A 24,081-nucleotide genomic window follows, 5' to 3' on the forward strand; every position below is an offset into this window, starting at 1 on the left:
AAATTGCTGAATTTAGTATATTAGGGCTCGTCTTGTCTCACACTTAAACACTATTTCTTAAATAATATTTTGAAGAATTTTTCATATTGTTTCAAAGTGTATATTCGCTCACGAGACACACTCAAAAGTGATCGGGAATCGTTGAGAATAACGTTCTACAAAAATGATTTTTTTTTCGTAGATTATTGTAGGCTACTGGTAGCGAATTATGGGTAAAACATTCGTTTGCGTTTTTTCGAAAGAAAAAAAATTTGTGATTTGAAGGAAGTTTATTCTGGGAAGATAGAAAAATGTTGGTGAAATTGGAAATGTTTTTTGTTTTGAATTGAGTTACGTGCAATGTAATGAAACAACGTCGTTCAGAGAAAAAATGGCAGTCGATTTTGTACGAAGGAAACAACGATAGGGGAGGGGGCTGTTTTAATGGAGTGAACATTTCTGAAAGGAGGAAGACATTCGTAGTGGGCGGGTCTACGAGACTGAGGTGGAGCGGAAATCCTAGCCAGCGAAATTGACGAAATATAGCGACAGAATACGACCAATAAAGAGAGTTTTCGGAAGGCGCGTGCGAAACCGAAGAGCATGGGGACGAGAAAATCAGAACGCTAATGTTAAACTTGGAGGATTTGTTGTACAGCGAGAGCGGGGGCACTCGTCGAACATACGAAGCGAGATATCTCCATCGCAGCTTCATTCTGCCAGTATGGAGCTTGGACGATGGTAGAAGTTTTGGAGGGGCTACGCCGGTAAGGCCTCCCCCGCTGTACACAACCCCTATACTGCAGTACACCGTGTCGCTCCCACTATTCGTGGCCTGCACGAGGGCAGTTTGACCCAAACGCAACTGGACTCGGTGACGAAAACACGGTTACACCAGAGCACTCGAATAAACTCTTTTCAATTGAACTTCGAAATTCGTTACATTATTTAGACTTGATGATTATAATTTTCATATTTTTATGTAATTTGGAATAATGAAGGGGAGATTATAATCATTTGACATATTGCGAGACAAAATGTTTTTATGTTTTTTCGGTTATTCGGATGAATAAATTTGTTGAATGAAAGACATTCATAATTTAAATATTTGGGTAGAATCTGATAATAATTGACAGTCAGTGGGGATAAAGTTATCGGGAAATTGATTTTTTTGTTAGAAAGATTAATTAGCGTATTGACAGCTCAAGTGCAACAACTGTGATCAGGTGACACAAAAACATTCGAGCGACAGGAATTATTCAAATTTTGAATAAAAATTAACTTGTGGAATGATTCCCGGAAGTTTAAATCGTTTCTGCTAATATCGTCGTGCTGTACGTCGTCAAGTGTCGAAAAATTAACGATGAATTTCGGTTGAGTTATTGAAAGCGCGTATTCGAAGATCAGTGGAAATAAGAGTGCTGAAAACGTCAGTGAAGATAAGACGCCAAATAATGAAAGGATCGTCCGGCGTCGGGAAAGTGGCCCGACCATCGTCGCCACGAGATTTTTTTGCGCGTATTTACGGTCACCTTGAAACGAGACGCGACAGTCGTAATCACGCTCGCGAGACAACATTACCGCGTGAACTATTGCGAGTGAGCGAAGTGTGCTCGTCGAATCAGAGCTCGTCAACGTCGACGGATAGTAAGGGCTCGCTCGTTTCGATACGGGAAAAATTGAAAGTCGACGAGAGAGACGAAAAGGGAGTTCGGAAGGTGCAAAAAACAGAGAAACAGGATGAGCGAAACCTTGAAAATTCAACCCTCGAATCCGGTAATCAGTGCCCCATTATCGTGCCTCTCTTGGCACGTCCGGCTCGGGGACTTTCGACTAAATCTGCTATCGCCCCCTTACCGACATGTAATAGTGTCGCTGATCCTGCTCGCTTCATTACATCCAACCACCTGACGCATCGAGGAACACCCGGCCGACTTCCGCTTCGTACATCCCACACCGAATTACACTTCAACGGTTTCTCAGCTTTTCGTAAGTCTTTTTTTCGTATATCCAATCATTTATGCACTATCGATACTCTAACATTGTATTTGAGTATAAATTCGTTCAAATATAATGAATTAATTGGCAAAAGCATAATTTAGTGGAATGTAACAACGTTCCTGTCGCATAATTACTCGTTCATCTTTTACATTATTCCGTGCACTAGCCTAATTTTTGCTTTAACCTCTATCGAGCAGGAGTGCGCGAAAGAGTTCCGTTCTTACTACTAAGATCGTGACAGTTATTTTATGGGAATCGCTCAGTAACTGATTTTTTTTGGGAGTGAATATTCAACTCGTTTCATGTTTCGTGAATGTTTTCAAAACCATGCTAAAAAATTTGATCGATCTTTTCCGAAAATTTCGAATATTCCTAAAATTCGATCCACACCGAAGAAGGTACTTCGCTCGCTCGAGTAATCGAACGGATTTACTTGGAAAACGATTTTTCGTGCCCTTGCTGCGCGGTCAAAAAAAGCATTGGAGACATAACCTAACTGGCCATATTTCATTCATCAAATAATACGAGGAATTTGAAAAATTGAATTCGGATAATAACATGTAAAAAAAACAGGGTTATACCCGATACAGGTTTAATGTGTGTGTGTATGTATGTAACAGAGCATTTTACGTGTCCAACGGTCAAATTCGTAGTTATCCGCACCGAAGTCGTTGGGGTAGAGATGAAAATAAATTATGATACATTTGGCATTTAACGTTTAAATACCTGCTTCGTCGGTATATCAAACGATGCGAGAGATTCGTTTTTGCGACAACACATTCGCGAGAACTGTTTGCCCACGCGAGAAAGGTTTATCTCCCCATTCTCCCGCGTTCCACACACCTCGAGCACCACGGCATATACCATATTGTTATGAGATTACGAGAGATAGAAACGCCCGCGCGCGGCACAGTCGTCCGCGTCTCAATATCGTCAACACGAGCCCGTTAGGATTTAAGCTCCGTGAGGAGCGTTCTATTATGTATAACTGTTGTCCCATACTCGGCTCGCTCGAATTTTCCTCTCGGGAGTAGCAATCCATCCATCCGTAATATTCCACAGCTTCAAATAAATCTCTTCCGCTTATTTACTCGCTATCTCATTCTTTTGTTTTCGATATTATACAACATATGTACGCAATAAACGCGTGTTGAAGCGTGTCGCAAAGAACACAATGGTTCGATGTTTCTTGCTGTGTGTGAAGGTGAATTTTAACAGCGTCACCTCGAGCTCAACTGTCGAATGAAGTCTTCGCTCATTGCACATTCCTTAATGACGACAATGACGTTCAGAAATAACAACTAAAGATTTAATTCAATTTTTGTGCATATGGTAAATAGCTGGCGCATAAAACACCTTGAATCAACGTCAATTCCCGAGACCGATACATCACGTTGGAAAAGCGCGCCATTTTTTTAGCCTTACGCAGAAGATTGTGTTTTAAAAATCGTCTGAAAATTTTGACGTTCGATTGGGGATGATGAGAAATCGTGTTAAAATCTAATGAAATCGAACGAATGTTGATAATCGCTGTCGTTTGTTCATTCGATCGCATATTGTGAATCATCGATCGAAAAAATTGTGTTGGTGATTCGGGTTACTGCGCGGCCGCGAACTCGGCACAAGAATTGCATTCCGCGTATAGTTTGCGTTTGCGAACTTTGACTCATCCATTTCTAATTTGCTGTTCTCATTTACAAATCCGACTGTTCCAATTTTTTAAATAAAATATCGAAAAATGTATAAATTTGACAATGCGAGTGTGAAAAAATCATAAAGTTCATATTTTCTCCGCAAGTCGCGCGTCGGAGAAGCCGGAAGGAGAACAGACCTCGAAGACAAAGAACGACCTTCAGCCTACAGCAAACGGCTCGTCTCGAGTCCGAATATCACAGAGGGGAGTACATATCGCGAGGACGAAGGTTCGAACTCGCCTCGTCGCTGGCTCTCACAGAAACTCAAATAAAAATTTGGTTCCAAAATCGTCGTGCCAAAGACAAACGTATCGAAAAGGCCCAGTTGGATCAACGATATCGGTAAGCGAACGCGTTCGTCCCTGTTTATTTTCATTAATGCCCAAGTCTTTTTTCGCCGCAATTCAAAGTCAGTCCATTTTTTCGATCTACTTTCGACGTAGAATAAACAGAGTTTGCACTTAAATTTCCGTCAGAGAATAATACGGGCGTAACGGCCAATGGATTAACTTACGAGCAACTTTTGCACGTGTTTTTATCATATTATACATTCAACGGGTTAGAAATGTCCAATCGATACGATTTTCAATGCTCACCCGTCCGTGTGATGGAATTGTTGAATATGTGATACTCGTGAGAAATTTTCGAAATGTTGCGCAGTTCTCCGACTAAACCCTCATTATATTTCGCGTATTAAGGGTATGTATACATACCGTCGATGATTATCGGTGAAGTGTAATTCCATAGAATACGGATATGACGTTTCGTTGAGCAAGTGCGCGCAGCGCCGAATAATCTCATAACTCATCACCCATTTGCTGAAATAAATACCCCCAAATGGGAGTATTTGATCGCCTTTTTCCATATTCTTTCGAACGATAAATTTCGTGGAACCAATCAAATCTTAGGTCTTCCTAACCTCTATGTTCATACGATTTTTCACTGATCGGAATCTTCCTCGGCAAATTTATGTCCCCATTTTGTGTGTTCGTTAAATCAAAGCTTCGATATTTCCTTACCTTTTATTATCGCGACAGCAACAATCGAAACATCCCATCATTCTTGTCGGGCCTCAATTTCTATGCGATTCTTCCCCAATGTATATAAATGTTCGAAAACGATGATAATGGAGATGTTGTGAAACATCCGATGGAGCAATTAGGAACAAGTATAATGGAGCTTTGGATAAACAGATTAGAAAGGGGAATCTCGAGTGGTTCCCCAATTCATGTATCACCACAATAGTTTGTTTCGCGTGTTCCAGCTGGCTTTTCTCATACGTTCTATTCTCTTTATCCTGCAACTCGAAACTCGATGCTTCTCGTGCTTCTGAAGTATCAGTAATAAAAGGCACAGCCCTTCCTCTCTTGGTTACCGAGCAGCAGCGCGCGTCCGTTGCGACGATTACGTTTCATTTGTGCACTGCTATACTTTTTTGAATTCTCACGCAATATTTCATGCAGTTATTCAGCACCAAAAATTATTAATGAGAAAATATTACTTCCGATGGACTTTTTACACGAGAGACTATTGGAAATTTTAAGGAGTCTCGGTACAGGCGATACAATGTTGCCATGCTAAACCATGCTAAAAACATAAAAAATTTCAAAAAGTTTAGAATTTTATAAAATTTGGTGAACATATTCTTTAGTGCCAAATTTGACAATACAAATTTTTTAAGATTTTTTTTCTGTACAGTTATCGAGTAATTGATTACTAAAGTTTACTTGTATAAGCATAGCGTTTCCATATATATAGGTATACATTCCGGGCATAAGAAATCTGCTTTAATGCGTAATTATTCGATAACTAAGTAGAAGAAAATTTTGAAAAAATTTGTGTTTCGCACTTGATGTTGAAGAACACTATCACCAAATTTGATCAATTTCTTAATATTTTGACTTCTGTGCCGAAACTCCTTAATTCTCTATTGTTTTTTTAATTCTCAGGATACCTCTAAAGTGAGTTCCATAAAAACAAGAAAATCTTGTAAATTTAACGCAACATTCCGAATTTTTATAATTATTCCTTGGACATTTTGTACCTTCTTTCTCCATTTGGCTCGTGAATACAAAAATGGGAGAGATAAGCTCGAACCGACATTTTATTGTTGCATTTTTTGACTCATTGTACCCCATCTAAATTATAATAATTTATTAATTTACAGTGTCCACAATCATTAACAGATTTTCGTCGAAAGCTATGAAACAGTTGGAAACTCGAATTCATTAAATTCGTGTCCCCACGTTGAGTCGATAGTAAGCGGTGTCTTGTTATCTGAATTTTCAGAAACTTTGTTGTCGCATCTAACGGATTGACGAACATTGCGGCGTTGTATAATGCCGGTGCAACTGTATCTGGGACAACGGGATCGGCGGAAGTGTGTCGATTTTGTTTGGGAAAAAGTAGCCCTGCAGGTCGCTACGCTCTGTGCAATTGTCTCGTATCGGGAATAGCTCAACGCTCAACAACAATGAACCACTTCGGAGCATCAACTTACGCAGAGGAACAGCGCCAAAATTCAAGTCCCCACGTCAATAGTAACAACATCAGTGGTAACAGTAATTGCAGTCTTGGCAGCAACAGCAGTAGCGGAGGTGGCTACAATTTCAATAACGTCGAGGACAGCGAAGGTGAAAACAATGGGACCGGCAGTCTTATAATCCCGGCGAGAGTAGTCGTCTCGTGAACTTGAGAGTATTCGTCTTGATTTAACAGCATCCTTTTTCAGTTACGATCGAACCATAACAACAATTTTTAGAACATACACTCTCAAAGTATTATTGCCAATAAAAACTCAATATTCGGTTCAGAATTCAATTCAGAAGACTGAAAAAAATTTGTATTCTTGAACAAGTATAATAATAAAGAAATAAAGAGCAAAGGCACACACGAAACAATGTTGGGGTGCAGCAACTTTTATTTTTGCAGAAAAGAGAATTCTCATTCGAGGGCTGTTTTGTTATTGTTTTGGGATTCGATTCGGTGGCCTTTGACTGATAAACGTCAAGCTCTCCTTGGCGAAACGTCCCCGAAACACGGACGTTGTAAAACGTATTTACACAGCGACTGAGGTAATTAGGAAATTAGAGAGGAAGAATGAAAATAAATTGAATTTTACAAACGTAGAAAGATCAAGACACTGTTGAACTGAAAATAAGCTTTATTATCGTCGACAATAAAATCAGGAAGTTATAGAAGATTTTTTTACACAAATTTACAAAAATCGCACGATTGTCATCACGTGCGGTACAAAAATCTTTTCTTTTTCCCATTGAACATAGCAAATTTGTGAACTATTAAAGATGATATTATTATTTGTAGACACGGATGTATATTTGCTGTAGTGGTGTGCGTTTTGACAGAAACTTACCTCAAAGTATCTCTCATAGGGACTGAGTCGTTGGATAGTGGAACTCATCGTGTCTCGAGGTTTTACTTTTCTCGACGTACCAGGCCAGAGAAACGGTAAACCAGAAATTAATGAAAACGAAAACATCTATTAATACAAGGTTGAGAGTAAATTAATGAAAATAAAGGGTTGCGTCAATCGGGCCTCTCAGTAACGCGATTTATTCGCCACTGTTATATAATCATGGGAAAAACAAGTCTAATGGCTGGGCGAATGGAGTTTGTATCAATGGATAATCGTGTCCTCCTCCTCCCAATGATTTTTTTTCTATTGAATACATTTTTTCAATCTAGCAGGTTGATCCCTGCCTCTGGCCACTCAGTAGATAGAGTATACTCGAGGGAAACGTACTTGAAGCGTAATCGAGCACGTTGTGTCTTCATATTTACTAAAAAATTTTCTCCTCGACTGAAACTAAAAACGAGCTTGCCTACCTGCTTTTTTTTTCATTGTTCGTACTACACAAGGCTTGGCGAGTAGCTTTTATGACGATGTGTGTGTCTCTCTCTAGTTGCTTCGCTACCTGCCTGTTAGCGCGACACTTCCTGGCAGAGCTTTACAGTTCGTAACGTCTTCCCCGGTTCGGTAAGTATATATTTATAAATATATACATACATACGCACACGCACGCACATACATACATACCAGCGACATATATAAAATACTACGCACGTAGAATAAAGCTGGAGAGGTATGACCAATTACCAATGTGAGAGGAGCCTAACTCGATAATTCATAATTGCAAATAAATGCGATATTCAATATTCTTTAAATTCATTTCGAATATGCGATTTGTATGAAATGTCCAATAATTGCAGGCAATTCGGGATCCTGTTACGTAGATTTGAAGATTATTGTGGAAGCATACACATTTTTTTGTGAGTAGTATTTGAATTTAAAAATTCAGCTAACAAAAAATACAGATGAAAAAAACTGTTAAATGCAGCACGGTTATACTAAATGTCCTTCAATTGTGCTATGGTCCTGATCCATTCCTACTTTAACGTTTTCTCAGAAGGGAATAAAAGAATAAGTTTCTATAAAAATATGGCGTCTCCTCTAACAAGGTTTAAAAGCTACAAACTCTCAATTTTCGTACTCGACTGATCTGAGCTTTCATTTGTTTTCGAACTAAGCTTAGCTAAATGAATCCAATGAATCTAAAATTGGTCAAACCTCTGTAGTTTTCCACGTTGTTATCGGGATATCGAGGACTTGCATTTGACAACCACCTTTCGCAACACTCGTGATGGAAATTTTTCACAGTACTGAACGAACGAAATACTCATAGTCCAATCAATCTTACAAAGTTTCATCGTGCTCCTTTACTGAAAACAAATAGTGAGTGTCAAAAGGTAAATACCCACCGAAATCATTTCAGAAATGTTATTAACCGTCGATTTAAAGAAATTATGAACTAAGGTAGTCCTCGTGCAAATGTTGAGCTACTTTACCAAATGACGCTGAAGTTTGCAACGTTAGAGTCCAACGAAATGTTCTAAAAAACCCTCCAATAATTCCAGTAATTCTCCAATTTCGTTCCCCCTCGAATTTGCAATTCGTAATTTTTCAACCTGCATCGATACTTCGTGAAATAAAAAATTGGTGAATTACAAATGTTACGTTAGTTCATTTCGTTGGACTCCAACGTTGCAAACTTCAGCGTCGTTTTACCAACAACATATTTCGTATGATAAAAATTGATCGTTTTTTGTTCTTGTTTGCACACACCGGTGACCTCAAAAAATGATCCGGTGCTCTAAATTTGAAATAATTCTCGTATCTGTCAAGGCTGGCACGATTCGTGCACCTGTTAAATAAACCAATGCCAGATGCTATCCTTTTTGGTATAATATCAATAGAATTTATGTATAATTATGTTGAAAACTACCTAGTCATAGTTTGACATGCTTAAAAGGCGTTTGAAAAAAATCCTTGTTTCGTTGACCATTTGAAACTATTGTAACAACTGAATTTTTAATGAGATTCCCAGTGTTTCTGTGTCTTCGATTCGTGCGAACAAAAATTAGCCGAAACTCTTTCGCGCTATCAAAAACACTTCGTGTCCTAAATTCTCAGACCGGTTATGAATGCAAGCACGAGAACTACCTTGAAACATAAAGTTTGAGCTCCGATTCTTGGCTAACATAATGAAATAAGAAATCCTACATACTCGACCTTTTTCACATGTTTTGTCCTTCTTTCTACATAACCCTTTCATTTTCAATACAGAATAAAATATGATTAAGTATCATGCCGTGTCAAACAACTACTTATTAACAACGAAATACACTGATTATGTACAAATCGTTTAATACTGCGCTTACACGTGTATGAATAATAAAAGAACAGGCTGCTCCCGGAGGATTGCCCGGCCCTCTATAACCGACGACACAGAACTTTTTTTGTTTTCACAGGTGGTACAGTTTGTTGTTAATCGTTTTCTGATTTTGTTTTGTTTCTTTACTACATCACTACTATACCTATACGATAGTTAAATTAACAATAGTTAATCGTACTAATAATAATAATAATAATAATAATAATAATATATAATTGATGATTTGAGAGAAAATTATTTGTTTGAAATTGATTGGAAAGTTAAGGGGAAAATAAAATCCAATACGTTTATAGTGTTTTGACCTATACAAATTTATCGCGTCAACGTTTAACGGTGTCGTAATATAAAAACATAAGTATGTCTGTGAATGTTGATATCGACCTTATACCTAAGCTCTTTCATGCTCAGTTTTTATATTTATAACACGATGAAAAAGTGACGTGGAAAAGGTTCTGCTGGTCATTTTTTTATTAGCTAATATCTTAAAACATTACAGCTTATAAATTAATTTGGTTAACCTATGTAACCTACGAAATGCTGCTGTCAACGTTCATCTGCCCGACCGTTTGTCACTTTTTATTGGACTTTGATTACTGTTCGTTCCTTTATCTTTAGTCATACTTGTTCATCAATAATGTAAGATGATTCGTCGAGCGACTGTCCCCTAGGCCTCCCACCGCCTGCGAACCTCATTGTCTCGCCAAAAATCCCGTCTCGTATGGTCTGTTATCATTTTCATCATGTAAACGGAATAAAACAAAGAGGCGAACAAAACTTTTGGCCTAATTACTACCAATCGGAAACTCGTGTATAGTGCGGAGTATCTTGAAAATATGCCGCAACGTACAGCCTATATTATTAATACACGTACAACAATGATGATGGACGAAAATTGATTCATGTATGAACTATTATTCCGAGACATTAAGATGATGTTTGTGTTTAGCATGGGACGCGAAGATGGCCTAATGGATAATCATATTCATACATATACGTATATATATATATACACATACATGTATGTCAATGGATATACATATATATATATATATAACATTGTATGTCTGTGTTGATAATATGACGTAGAAGATTGTCTCTTTTCGTATTTCTCACACACTCTCTGTCTGTTTCTCTCTTTCTCTCTTTTCTGTTTCTCGATGGGCGTAGAAGCATGTTGTACGGATGCGGCATAGTGGTTGAACGACGTCAAAGGTATTTAACAGACACTCAAGCCTCCCTTACTGCAAGCTAAACACGAGAGGGGGTGTGAAGCGCTTCTCTGTTCTTTCTCCTGTATCCTGTACGATTGTCCTGCCTTGTCCTGCCTCTCTAGCCTTTTAGCCCTGCCTGCTCCAAACTAAACGGTACAACATGTACCGACGACTAGAAGACAAGTAGTAGGGGGGGTTGACCTGAGATTTAAAATTTACAAATCCGTTAGATTTCATTCATAAACGGACACACAATTGAGTCAAACAAGTTGTACGTTTGTTTTCTTTTGTTTCATTATTTCTTTGAATATTCACGAAACTCGAAAGAGGTCTTTTCCGTTAATCATCAAAGACTCGTTTCTATTATGATTACTCGACACAGTAGATATAAGTACTTGGCAGGAACATAAACGACAGTATATAAATTAAATTGCACTAGGTTTCCGCGTAACTTGAACGTTCGAAACATTCTTGGCCCTTCGGAACAATAATCTTTAGTTGAAGAACCTAAATATGTAAATTTGTTTGCTTTGCATCAACAAACGAGCCTCTGACTGCTTATGCACGTTGGTGTTCACACTATTTTTACGTATGCTTGCATACGATATAGCTTGGAAGATGTGCGTTTCAAATGGGAGCCGGATAAGGTTGCTCTCGATGAATAAAGCCAGTTTTTAGTTAATATGACAACACTGCAGAGGCGAACGCGATACTCACCGTTAACGAGAAACTGTCGCTGGTTCGATAGATTAACGTTGGCTCTAGTATCGTCTGCCGATTCCACCACCGCCTCCTCCGCCGCCACCCATGTTACCACCGCCCATATTGTTACCTCCGTATCCACCTTGATTTCCACCGCCATAGCCACCACTACCACCGCCACCGCCACCGCCGCCACCACCACCGCCGCCTCCAGAATTTCCGCCACCCATTGGACCTGTCGTCGATGAAATACAGAGAGAAACAAAATTGTTAATACAATATTCTTCTATCCCACATTTTTTTCTTCCAATTCCTCAACCATTTTCGTCTTGTTTTCTTTTTTCTTTTTTTCAGTAGGGCGCGCTAATTCCACATTTCAATATTCACTCGGTTACAGAAGTTGGATGAACTTCAAAGAGCTTCAACCGCTCACGTATTGATCGTCAAACAATCAATAATAGTTTAAAAATTGAAGGCTTTAAAAAATAAATTAAATAATAAATACCAATATTTGAACAACACCGAAAAAATAAGACGAGAATTGTGAATGAAACCGAAACAACGTTATGAACGATAAAAGAGTAAAATTTAATTTATGACCAGGGACGAGATTCGAGATTTAGCATCAGTAAGAATGAACTCTATTAATGTGATTATTATTGTTATCATGATTTGTTTTTAAAAATTTAAGGGTGAAGGAGCTTTTTTCAGAAGGAGGGAAGCAACCTTGTCCACCGAAGGGCGGTAGCCATCTCGAGTCTCCGGACTGACGGCCACTAGGACCCATATTACTACCGTAGGGTGCTGGCCGTCCGCCTGAGTTGAAGTTGTTTCGTACGGGGCCTCCGCCATATCCTTGCTGATAACCACCTCCGAAGTTATCGTTGCTCCAATTACCCCCACTATTGTAACCGCCCTGGCCTTGGCCTTGTCCTTGACCACCCCAACCGCCACCTACACAAAGTACAATAAACCCAATCATTAAATATTTGTTAGAAAAATGCCGCGTTTTTGAAAACTTAAGAGCCTTCTGTTGGTAGAATTTGCTGAAAAATTGACAACAGTCAGTTGGTGCCGTTTTTTGTTTAAAGTTTAGTTTCTGTAGTGCTATAAGAAACCATATAGTTCATGTGAATTACCTTGGTTTTGGTTTTCCCATGGGCCATTGCCGCCCCAACCGCCTCCTTGATTTCCTCCGCCATAACCACCTTGATTACCACCGCCGCCACCGCCGCCGCCGCCAACACCGCCGCCGCCACCCCCGTTGTTCCAATCGCCACCGCCACCACCTCCGCCGACATTTCTTCCTCCCCAATTTCCGCCGCCTCCGCTACCGCCACCCTGGTTTCCACCACGAGGACCTCGACCTCCGATGCCTTGTCCTCCACGACCACCACCTCCTCCGGCATTACTTCCACCGCCGCCACCGCCGCCGCCGCCGCCACCACCGCCACTGGCCGAGGCCATTTCCGCTCGACTAAGTGCCTTTTTCACATCAACGTGCTTCCCGCGTATTTGATGATTACGTTGAAGACATATCTTGTCAACCGGATCATAATCGTCGAACTCAACGAAGCCGAAACCTCTTTTTTTACCAGTTTCCTTGTCTGTCACAATGCTTATGGAATTGATGCTACCATATCCTTGGAAATATTGTCTCAAATCTTCTTCTTCGTGATCGTCCTTGAGACCACCAACGAATAATTTCTTCACAGTCGCTCCTGCTTCGGGTCGTCCGATTTCTTGCCTCGGTACTGCTCGCTTCGGCTCAACGATGCGGCCGTCCACGCGATGAGGTCTGCAGCATTCAAATATTTTTCATACTAAATAATACACAGTGTTTTTATCGATTATATTTTACATTTTACGAACCTGATTGTGATTATTTTGGTATGACAACGTTTCAAAATTCATTCGAATACGATTAAGAAAAAAACTGTCGTTTTTTCGTTTAAATTTTCTAATGACTGACATTTGTGTGTTCGTTTACAGTGAATGCGTTTTGCAGAAATTTTTATTATACACACCTCGCATTTTGAGCATCGTCAACCATATGACCACGGGAATACGTGATAAAACCAAAACCACGGGATCTCTTGGTTTTGGGATCTTTCATCACTACGACATCTACAATTTCACCCCATTGCTCGAAATGTTTTTTCAACGAGTCGTCGGTTGTTCTGTAGTCTAATCCTCCAATGAATAATTTGCGCACATGCTCCGGTTCGTTTTTATTGTCCTGTTGAAGTAACAAACAAATTGTATTTTCAAATTCATCATATTCTAACACTGTTATGGTTGGCTCAATTGTTAAGGCATTGTTCAAATCCATATGTACGATCGTTGCTAAAAAGATCAACAATGTTATTCCCTTCATAACACGCTCATACCTCCTTCTGTAATTCTTATTAACCCTCAGGTCTTTGCAGTGAGTCAAAAAAACCTTTGCGTAAAATTTTTTGCATTTCTTCAGCACTTCTCATTTGACAAAGTTCCTAGCATTGAATTTTGAATGCATTGAGTAAGAAATATCCAGGTTCTAAGGATTTTTTTTTAATAAAAGAAAGAAAAACTTGCTAAGATGTACCGCACATTGGATTTCTACCAGCTATTATGTTGTATTTTTAACGGAAAAATCTTTTTATCAAGTTTATTTAGAAAAAAATGAACAATTTTCCCTCACTTGGCCAATGTTTTTTTTAATTGCTCAAGGCAATATTCACAAGGATTTGATACAGATCATTCGTACAACATGAGATTGTCGAACAAAAAATTTTTACATTTTATTGCTATCATTTTTAAAGGAGTACGATTTTTTCTTTTCAAACGTTTTATTAATTGAAAATGAAGCGACATAGATAATAACAAAGAAGAAATTACGATTCTGCATGAATAAATTTGTGTGCTAAAAGCAATCTATAACTATACAAGCCTCAAGACGCTAAAATAAATTTTAGCCGTGCGTCAAAAACTCTGGTCCCCGGCCAAAGATCTTGTCCGCCCGACGCGGGAGATCCCATATATGTGCGAGCGTGTGTGTGTGTGTGTGTGTGTGTATGCGAGCATAGTAAAATAAATGATACCTCTGATATGCTCTTCTCAGATGGACAAAGCCAAATAACGTTAAAAATGAAATAAAAAATTTATAGCAAATGGCGACCATTTCCAATTTTGCGTAAATATTTCATCGCGTGGCGTCGTTTTATTTTCGTATTATACCAACACGCAAAGAACCGCTCGTAGACGCCATGTTTTACTCCGGCCCGTCTCATGAGCCGTCGTTTTTTTATATAAACAAAATCCATCTGAAGCCGGCATCGTTTTGCTCAAAAGTCAAAGTATCTCGAACGAAACGAGACACAAAGGTTCGAAAACGGTTTTACGACTAATGCAGGATATTTTTTATGGATAAAATCGCGAAATTATTGACGCGCATAAAATGTATACGCATAACATTTAGCACGCTTTTAAGATATACCCTGTGATATTTTCACGCAAACATCCGACATTTACGTCCGAACAGCAGCATTGCTGTGCGAAAACAATACAATTGAAAATTGAATTGCTCAATAAAAAAAAGTTTGACTTACCTCATGCTCCATTTTCACCATTGTGAATGGATTGCGTGGGCACAAAGGTCCGCAAAATACTCACAAAAATTGAATAAAAAAAAGGGCTCGCTCAGCCCAGAGATTACTTTTGTGAAGCACAACTGGAGCGTTGTAGCTTCAAAAAAAAGTAATATCTCCACAAATTAATAATAATACAATAGCTAGCCGATGCGGTGATCTGGTCGGAATAACGCAAAACCGAATGTGCCCGAATGCCGATCGATTACAATTTCAACGTATCGTTCCTATCTGGTTTTTGACTGTCTGTCTCTCTCATCGGTTCGTCGTCCTTATTGGTCCTTGTGTGCTATGCGTCATCTCAATAGTCCTTTTTTTCACCAAAGTGAACCCCTTATTCCGGAAGTCACAAAAGCAGGTAACCATCACGCATGCGTCAAGTGTTTACTAATGCTCATATACGGTTATACGCAGATTTATCGACAAAAATTAATTATTCACAAAATTAAAACAATCAAAAATATTCATAGAAATCATAATATTTTTTAATTAGGCACTGTAATTTATATTTTTGCATCAATTGGCATCATGCGATACTAGCCCCAGAAGACGCTACGGTGAAAAATCATACTAAATTTGTAGCCTCGCGTCCTTCGTCAACGCATTTTAAAATAGCGGCAAATTTAAAATATTTCGTTGTTATTATTGAAATAAATCAACTATATCCATGTCTTTATCTTGGATGCACTTTCTCCTCATTTTTATGCTTGTAAAATATATCAACATTACTAACTGATTGAAAATGAAACATTAAACAAAGGTTTCTCCCGGCGAAAATATAACCGCAAAGGAAGTTCGTTAACATGCGCATTAAAGCACCATTTTGTAAACACTTAAGCAACTTGAGTTTGCTTGAGTTTACGGAATAACCTTGATTTTACCTTGAATATTAAGAAAAATATAGTTTACAGTGCTATGTTTTCCACAACTTAAAATTGTGAAAAAGTGTTTAGGGAGTCCTTGTATTTTCGGGCTTGTACGTACAAATGCCTCTTACGATTAGGACGGAGAAAGTTCCATGGATAAAAAGAAAATTATATGTTATCTGTCGTATCACTTGAACCGAAATTCCATACCATATAACGTGTGAACGCCCCTAATTGGTGTGTGTATTTTGTCAATTGTTGCTAGATTTCTGGGTCTATTTACTGAGAAACGATTATGTTTTGTGGATGTTGCAATAATATTCCGTTTAAATATTTTCAATAGCTAACAGTCATTCTGACAATCAACTGGATCAATAATGGACACTGATAACAAAAGAAACTCTCTTCCTAAAGATAAACAACCCTATGGATTCAGCAGGGAATTACAACCTGACAAGATTATTGGAGCTACAGATTCCAGTGGAGAACTTATGTTTCTAATGAAATGGTTAGTTTCATGCTCTCAGATCCTTCATATGTTTTAAACACGCTTTTAAAAGTAACAGTTCGACTTGCTTCGCCAATATTTTAATGGAAGAAAAATATTATTTATATATTTCTACCAATAGTATTGGAAAGTAGTTTTTATTTGGGCATAGAAAAACATTATATAGCAACACATTCAACCATCATTTTGATATTCAGAATATTTCATATTCTGTTTATATGTGAGTTTGAGTTTTTTTTTCTTTCAGGAAAGGCACAGAAGCATCTGACCTGGTAACAGCCAAGGAAGCAAATGTCCTATGTCCACAGGTAGTCATTCAATTTTACGAGGATAGGCTAACCTGGTACACAACTAAATCACAGCAGCAGTGAATATGCTCATGGTTCAATCATCTTGGAACAAGGTATTTCTCTCAATTAAAGTCCAGTACTTTTCTTTTTTGAGGCTCTCAAAACTTTAGATAATTACATAATAATTAAACTGAATTTTAAGTCGTGTCATTTATATTTCACAAAAATACATATGTACATGCTTAGTACTAAGGTCGTTAAGGAATAATGAACTTCTTATCAATGTTTAGACAAGATTAGCTGTTGGAGTCGATGTGCCGTATTGGATGTTGAAGCTATGAATTTGACAAAGACTAACACTCTAGTCAGCTAATGAACGTGATGACCTATACAATTCAGCGGTTCTTCGTCTCCAGTGATGAATACTGATAGTTTCTTGAAAATGCTGCGAACTCTCGTTGATTCTTATCGTGGGAACGAAATTATCAACGTCTTGAGAAATCTCTGAAGCCTTATTGTTGTCACAATGAGTCGTATCGGTATTATGGCAACCAGAGCTGGAATTAATCGATGGTATGGAGCTATTTCCTGCCGCAGATCCTTGACTTTCCTGTTCACCAACAGTGTTTGAATTTTTACGAAAGAAATAATATTTGTTTGTAAGATTTGAATTTTGTGGATATAATTTTTCTTCGATTCTTCGATTTATAGTAACAGCTTCGGCCAATGGTATTGGTTCCGTATAAATGCATGTCTTTTTTTTCATTCTCGTCGCTGGATCCGTGTTCGTTTCCGACTCGACTACTGCTGCTATGACGGCCGGTATCTTGGGACCGATTGATGGACCATTGATTACCGGTACTGCATTACTAAATTCCCCAGGTCCTCGAATTATCGAAGTTATGTTACCTAGAGAATCCATCCGAGAATTTATTTGATTTTGCGAATTTCCTCGAGCAAGCTCGGCCGCAGCACCCGTTAATTCTCCATTATTTGGCACGATCTTTGGAGGCTTTACAGTTTTCAAAGATTTTTTCACTCTGGTGAATTTTGGCTTCGGCGTAATTAGCTGACTCGACATTTTATTTTCTGGTTCGACGGACGATTTTTCAACGTCATTCTCGGCATGATGATGCCTCATGTGGCGATCGAGATTGTCTTTCCTCCGGAAAATGGTGTTGCAGTGAGTGCAAGAAAATGGCTTAACGTCTGAAAGGCGAAGTTAGGAAAAAATCTTCAGTACTCGAATTAAAAATGTCTTCCACAGACATTTCTATGGAAAAACTTCATTCAAATGATACCTCATAAGTGCCCAAAAATATTCTTGAAAAATTCAAACATTTGTACATATTAGAAATGCATTAATAACAACAAATCGTTAAGATTGAATAATTGTGCTCATCAAGTACCATTTTTTGACAGAAATTCGTGCAAAATCTTTGCGCCCTTCAATTAAAAGCACGGAAGATTTGCTAGAAATTCCCGAATAAAGTTACACGAATAATCGATTTTTTTTTCGTTAATCGAATACATTTTATAACACTTTGGTCAGACTTACCAGTATGTATCACGAGATGACGAGCGAGTTCGCTCTTGGACAGAAATGGTCGATTACAATGAGCGCATGAAAATGGCCTCTCTTTGCCATGAATTTTCTTGTGGCGAATCAACAACGAACTGTCTTTGAAGCTTTTTCTGCACAGGTCGCACGTGTAAGGTCTTTCCTCTGTAATTTTGAAGCGTATATTGCACTATGTTGAACATGAATTTGTACATTTTTTCTCAGTTCTGAGTTTGTAAATAATCTGAGTACACCATTCATTCAAATTGCTAATGGAAAACTTGAAATTGAAACGTCTAATTATACAAAATTTAATCGAGTTCAAATTCGTAATAAATGATGCTTGGAATATTGGTAAATATTTCTGTGGTTGTAGAAATATTCTAGAAATAAATTACACCTTATGTAAAACCCAAACTCACTTGAATGCGTTCGCAGGTGCCGATTCAAATTTGTCAACATTCCAAAAGATTTGTCACATATTTTGCAAGCGTGCGGTCTCTGGCCAGTGTGAACGGTTTCATGATTATTCAAGTCTTCCTTCTTGCTGTAACGCTTGCTGCATTTTTTGCAGGCAAATTCTTTCTCATCTGCAGCATCCTTCCGATTATAATTTGATCTTGTGATATATAAAAAATATTAAAATCATTGGAGTATGCGATAAACTATGAGTAGAACTCACGTTTGTGCGAATTCATGTGTCTATTCAATTTGTATTTTTGTGGAAATGCCTTGTCGCACAAGGAACATTTAAATGGTTTATAGCCGGTATGGACACGTTCATGGTATTCAAAATGTGAACGTTTAACAAAGCTCTGCTCACAAATGTTACATTTGTATGGTTTGATTCCTGTTATACAAGAATCGTGATAACATTTTCCTTTTTTGCTGCGAAATATTTTTTCACACACGTTACATTTGTACATTTCTGGATTTGTTCCTGGTAACACCGTTATGTGACTTCGGTCTTTTTTCTTGACATTTTTTGTGTCTTCACCGTTGTTCCCATCTTTTTTCATCCTTTCTGCGTCACCCATTGTCAAATTTGAAAACTATATCTGGAAAGTTGAAAATCAATAAATAAATAAATATATGTACCCATTACACAAAAAAATGGTGTTTTTCAATTAATATATCACCTTTATATGAATTATTTTTTTTTTTTTTAATTTAAACGCATATCACAAAATTTTCCATTCTTATAGAAGAAAAAATGTTGATCATCAAAACCCAAATTCTCTAGAAACTTGATTAATATTTCTGTCAAAATAATATTTTTATTGTAATGATTTTTCGAATATAGTACATATTGCATAATGACTATGTCTTGAGAACATACAGAGTAAAATCATCCGCAGTTCCCTAGAATTAAGCATTGAACATTTGAAAATCTTATTTATGACACTACATACAATTTGTCAGCTGCAGTTAACAATTAGTTAACTTATTTCTCAACTACAAAGAATTGACGGAAAAACTTTCATTTACGATCGAGAGGAAAAATTAAATGTCAAATAAATACTCTCCAAGAGAAATAAATATTGGTTCTTTGTTCGGTTGAAATGAATTGTTTTTGAATAATCAAACGTTACTTGACGAAATATATGATGTACGCTGAATTCCATTAATGCCTGGACCTGTCAATTGTTACCGACCGTTCAAGTTGCACATATGACAGGTCCAGGCGGAACTCAGCGTACAGTGATTATATACAATGTCGCATTAGATTGTCGGAGCATCTCGAGAAATTGAAATTTTGTCAAGTATACATGGGCTAGGAACGTATTAAGAAACAGGGAATTAAGAAAGAATAACAAATAGTAACAAACATGCGCAATCGATTACATATCTATTATATTATTTCAATAGAGCTTAGAGCTATAGATACTTACAAATAATTAATAAAAGATCATGGAGCAATTTTACATGAGAGCACCCAACTATTGTTGAAATAAGATGTATTTTGCAAAATTAATTTTCTACGAAAATTCACAATAGCAAAGCCATCTTCACCCTTCACTTTTTCATTTGCCTATGGATATGTGCACGGATATACGTATAATAGTGTAAATCGCTATTATCACGGTACGAATAAAAACGGATCGACCGCGCTAGTGCTGCTGCGGTCGCACTGGTCGTCGGAGCAAAAACGTGCTTGTATAAGAAATATATGAAACTCCAAGTTCTAACCTATAACATGTTTGGATAATCTGTAAATACTCATTATTTTCATTTATAATTTTATGGAATTATTATATGACTGACAATAATTCATATCGTTATAATAATCTCAAAATTTCTTTCGATAAGCATGCTAATGTCTATTACTCTAATGACAAAGCAAACTGCAAATATTTCATCCCGACACGTTTTTGTTTCAACAATACGTTATTTCCAGAAGTAAATTTGTGACTTCGAACGACGTAAGCCTTTGTTTCAATCGTCGAAAATTCATCAACGTTTTGTGCTTCAACATTTGATCCAGTTGTCATTTATTGATCAATGAAATTCTTTCAATCCGCACAGTATATGAGTTCATTGATACACAGGATTGACAGTTCAAAATGCCGAAGTTATTTCACAGTTTTTAATTGTATTACAGATATAAAGAAAATGGACATAATGAAACCCATTCCTCGATCGAATGCTATAGGATGGCAATTCATCAATAATCAATGTGGGATAAGATCAAGAACTGATTCGTTGTTGCTGAAGTCAAAGCCAGTAAAAAGAATAGCACAGAGGACGAGAATCCTGAACAAAGAATTGAAAAAAATAGCTAAAATCAAGAGTTACAGTCAGTATGTCAGAATAAAAACAAAAATATTAAGAGAAGTATCAGAAGATGAGCTCGTTGAAGAGCCTGTTCAAAATACCAGTGTAAGTAGAATACAAACATCTCCAGAATCAATCTCTGCATATTGGTCAAGCGACGAAAATTTGTCTCAAAAATTTGAAGAAAACACCAACCCTGGACAGAAGACAGATCATAAACCTGTCCATGAAGACACAATTAGTACAGAAGGAAAAAATCATTGGAAGACAAAGAAAAATTTGAGTACAATATTGAAAAACTCAGATCGAACAAATCTTGATAAACCAGAAACAGTCAACAACATTAATGGATATATTGATAACAATAACAGATCCTCATCCAGTATGATAAATGAATCAAGAATTTCAGTTGGAAATGTTCCTCTTGGCGATTCTGGAATTGATGACAATTCTCAAGGCAACTCTTCGACTAGTAATCAGGATAACGATGATGGTACAGAACTCAGTGATGGCACTCAGGCAGGTGAAAGGTATGGAGAACATTTAAACAATTCACCAAATTTGTTCACACAAGCAAATAACATACAAATTGCTAAGGTAACTAGCGAGAAATCGTTTTCCAATGAGAATGCGGCAGGAAAGTTTTTGCAGTCTGATACAGGCAATGAAGCAATTTACGAATCTTCAGATGAAGAGGAACGAGAGAAAGAATTATCACAGACTAGTATAGACAACGATAAAGTAGAGGAATCAGTGCTAGAGGAGGAAACAATTGAGAAATCAGTGTTAGAGGAAGAAACAATGAAGGAATCATCACAGATTGCTGAAAACGATTTGGAAATCGAAAAATCCCTATTCAAAGAAGACACAATTGAGAACGCATCACAACTTAACGAGAATAATGATAATATGGGGAGCACTTTGTTAGAAGAAAAAGTGGCAAACTCTCCACAGTTTCATGATGATGATGTTGAGGGCCCTTCGACAGAAGAAACAATTGAGAAACATTCATTGTCCGATACGTATGGCGATGAAATTGATGAGCCCTTGGCAGAAGAACAGATTATAGAAAGTTTATCGCAGTCCGATAAGAACAACGATGAAAGTGAGAAAATCTTGATAGTGAATGAGAGTGCTCAAAACGTTTCTCAATTTCATGATGTGAACGACGATCAAAAGGATGATTCACGGACCAACAAAGATGGCATTGAAACATCATTGTACTCGGATACACACAATGATTCATTTAAAAAAAAAACACAACCAACAATAATGTGTTCAGAGATCGTTACATCTAAATACACAATAATACGGAAAGAGAGTGAGAAGGAAATAGACATAGGAAACCAATCGCGGGAGCTAGAAATTGTTGAGAACAACAATGAACTGACACAATTCGATGAATTATCGTCCGAAGCTGAACGAGTTAGTAAACTGAAACGTATAAATCTACTTTGCAGTGGAACGGAGAGTGACTCGAGCGCAGATGATGATGAATTCAAGCAGACTCCTGTTCAACCTGCTATTAAATTGAGTTCTCAAATAATCAGTGACCTCTCAGATTCCGAAAATTCGGACTCTTTAGCACTGCACATCTCGGATAGTGAAGACGAAAAAACCCTTCCAACAACTCATAATGATGAACAAAAAATTGAACCTTTGCAGAGCGGAAAACTCGCAAATAAATCAATCAAAGATCAAATCAAAGAACAAGCTATCATCGATTCATCACCACGCATTGAGGAAAAAACTGTGAATAATGAAGACACAGAAAAAGTTGATGCAAATGATGAGGAAAAAAATGGAAGTCCAGAGAATCATCAGGCTGAAATTAATGAAAAAAGAAAGGACAATAGATTGAAGAGAAAAAAACGAAGAAATGAGGCAGAGACTCTGTATGAGACAGAGTCTCTACAATATGTTTTGAACAACCTTTCCAGAAGAAACTTCAATAATGAGGATAGTGTCGAGGAACGTTTACAAAACACAGAAGAAAATCTGCCAAGACCAATTGAGGTTTGTCAAAATTTCATGTTGTACTAACCTTACAAAAATGATATTTCCTTCTTTTCCAATATCTCATCTAATTCAATTACGAAATATTTCGGTTTTTTGTATAGCTACACGATTTCGTGGCAAGAGAAGAATTAATTCCTTCACACACATCGTCCACTATTACTCTCAAAGATATTACAAAGATCGGTAAAGAGCGAAATGGTGATGAAGAAATTTGGTTGATGGAAATTCCCAAATCGGTAAGAATCAATTAATCCATGCACCTGAGAAATCAAATATTATTATTGCCTTATTATTTTTTTTCAACACGTGCTTTCCAACAGATCGTAACAGATCCTGGTCTCTGCGGACAAAGTATAGTTATTGAGAAAGACGGAATAAGGATTGGAGGAACCAACTATCATGCTACACGCAAACATATCAAAGCAGTTTCCTGTATTCTGCGTAAGAATGACAGCAAGAAAACACGATACAAGGCTGGTAAGAAAAATGAAAAAGTATTTCTCTATGAAAATTTATCTTTTCTCGAATTTTGCTCCAATTTTTCACATGATTGGTGTTTTGTGATGACACGTTTTCTTCCATTAATAATTTTTCGATATTTTTTTGTTACAGTCAACATCAGACCTGTTTACTCAATCAATGTTCGTCACGAACGAACGGCGAATGAAAACATTCTACCGTTAAAAGCATCTCCTCTATCAAAATCGGTGCCCTTCCCAAAAAATGTAAAATCACGTAATCCGTTGTTAGTGGAAAATAAAACCAGGCTCTCGTCTTCCGAGAATACTAATTCAATCGCCGGTAACGATAAAGAGAAGAGGCTAAAAGTGAAAAAGCGGAAAAACAGTTTATGGAACATGGACAACTTTATTTCAAAGTCAAAACGAACAAAAGTCGATCTTCTCTTAGCGAATGGGTCGAAAAATGGAGATTTCTTCAACGAGTGAGGCTGCTTGATGATTCATGCGATTCTTGAGTTACGAACATCCAAAGGCACTCAGCTGTATCCCGTCTCGCGACATCGAGATACGTGTGAACGGAGAGTCCACATTCGTTGCCGAAGAGAGTTAGCCACCACACGGTACCTTCGACC

General features: G+C 37.6%; 4 protein-coding genes and 1 long non-coding RNA gene across 8 annotated transcripts; 3 read left to right on the forward strand and 2 right to left on the reverse strand.

Annotated features, from left to right (window-relative positions):
* The first annotated feature begins 12 nt into the window (after window positions 1-12).
* LOC122418525 (transcription factor rough) lies at window positions 13-6,574 on the forward strand. Its single transcript, XM_043432786.1, has 3 exons — window positions 13-1,968; window positions 3,779-4,016; window positions 5,964-6,574. The coding sequence occupies exons 1-3, from the start codon at window positions 1,434-1,436 to the stop codon at window positions 6,361-6,363; spliced, it is 1,173 nt and encodes a 390-aa protein (XP_043288721.1). The 5' UTR covers window positions 13-1,433; the 3' UTR covers window positions 6,364-6,574.
* Window positions 6,575-9,382: 2,808 nt separating this feature from the next.
* Window positions 9,383-15,214, reverse strand: Hrb87F (Heterogeneous nuclear ribonucleoprotein at 87F). Its single transcript, XM_043432774.1, has 6 exons — window positions 14,931-15,214; window positions 13,368-13,579; window positions 12,480-13,138; window positions 12,067-12,294; window positions 11,356-11,575; window positions 9,383-10,839 (listed from the first exon to the last, which is right to left on the reverse strand). Exons 1-5 carry the CDS (start codon window positions 14,949-14,951, stop codon window positions 11,400-11,402), a joined length of 1,296 nt encoding a protein of 431 aa, XP_043288709.1. The 5' UTR covers window positions 14,952-15,214; the 3' UTR covers window positions 9,383-10,839; window positions 11,356-11,399.
* A 568-nt stretch (window positions 15,215-15,782) lies between these two features.
* LOC122411491 (uncharacterized) lies at window positions 15,783-17,065 on the forward strand. The gene is made up of 4 exons (XR_006261156.1): window positions 15,783-16,072; window positions 16,179-16,343; window positions 16,591-16,746; window positions 16,924-17,065. It is a non-coding gene; the product is annotated as an uncharacterized lncRNA (long non-coding RNA).
* LOC122411387 (zinc finger protein 84-like) lies at window positions 16,829-20,215 on the reverse strand. 3 transcript variants are annotated; one of them, XM_043420137.1, is made up of 5 exons: window positions 20,087-20,215; window positions 18,877-19,252; window positions 18,617-18,784; window positions 18,192-18,359; window positions 16,829-17,842 (listed from the first exon to the last, which is right to left on the reverse strand). In XM_043420137.1, the coding sequence occupies exons 2-5, from the start codon at window positions 19,229-19,231 to the stop codon at window positions 16,995-16,997; spliced, it is 1,539 nt and encodes a 512-aa protein (XP_043276072.1). In that variant the 5' UTR covers window positions 19,232-19,252; window positions 20,087-20,215; the 3' UTR covers window positions 16,829-16,994. The 3 variants fall into 3 exon arrangements, with proteins under 3 accessions (XP_043276072.1, XP_043276083.1, XP_043276077.1); XM_043420148.1 differs by lacking the exon at window positions 20,087-20,215 and adding an exon at window positions 19,787-20,058; XM_043420142.1 differs by lacking the exon at window positions 20,087-20,215 and adding an exon at window positions 19,334-19,563.
* A 56-nt stretch (window positions 20,216-20,271) lies between these two features.
* On the forward strand, window positions 20,272-24,068 carry LOC122411359 (uncharacterized protein PF11_0213-like). 2 transcript variants are annotated; one of them, XM_043420107.1, is made up of 5 exons: window positions 20,272-20,406; window positions 20,797-22,985; window positions 23,090-23,224; window positions 23,309-23,465; window positions 23,601-24,068. In XM_043420107.1, exons 2-5 carry the CDS (start codon window positions 20,808-20,810, stop codon window positions 23,933-23,935), a joined length of 2,805 nt encoding a protein of 934 aa, XP_043276042.1. In that variant the 5' UTR covers window positions 20,272-20,406; window positions 20,797-20,807; the 3' UTR covers window positions 23,936-24,068. The 2 variants fall into 2 exon arrangements, with proteins under 2 accessions (XP_043276042.1, XP_043276047.1); XM_043420112.1 differs by lacking the exon at window positions 20,272-20,406 and adding an exon at window positions 20,457-20,617.
* The last annotated feature ends 13 nt before the right edge of the window (window positions 24,069-24,081 follow it).

This window comes from Venturia canescens, chromosome 1 (assembly GCF_019457755.1).
Source record: "Venturia canescens isolate UGA chromosome 1, ASM1945775v1, whole genome shotgun sequence".
In the NCBI taxonomy this organism is placed as follows: domain Eukaryota; kingdom Metazoa; phylum Arthropoda; class Insecta; order Hymenoptera; family Ichneumonidae; genus Venturia; species Venturia canescens.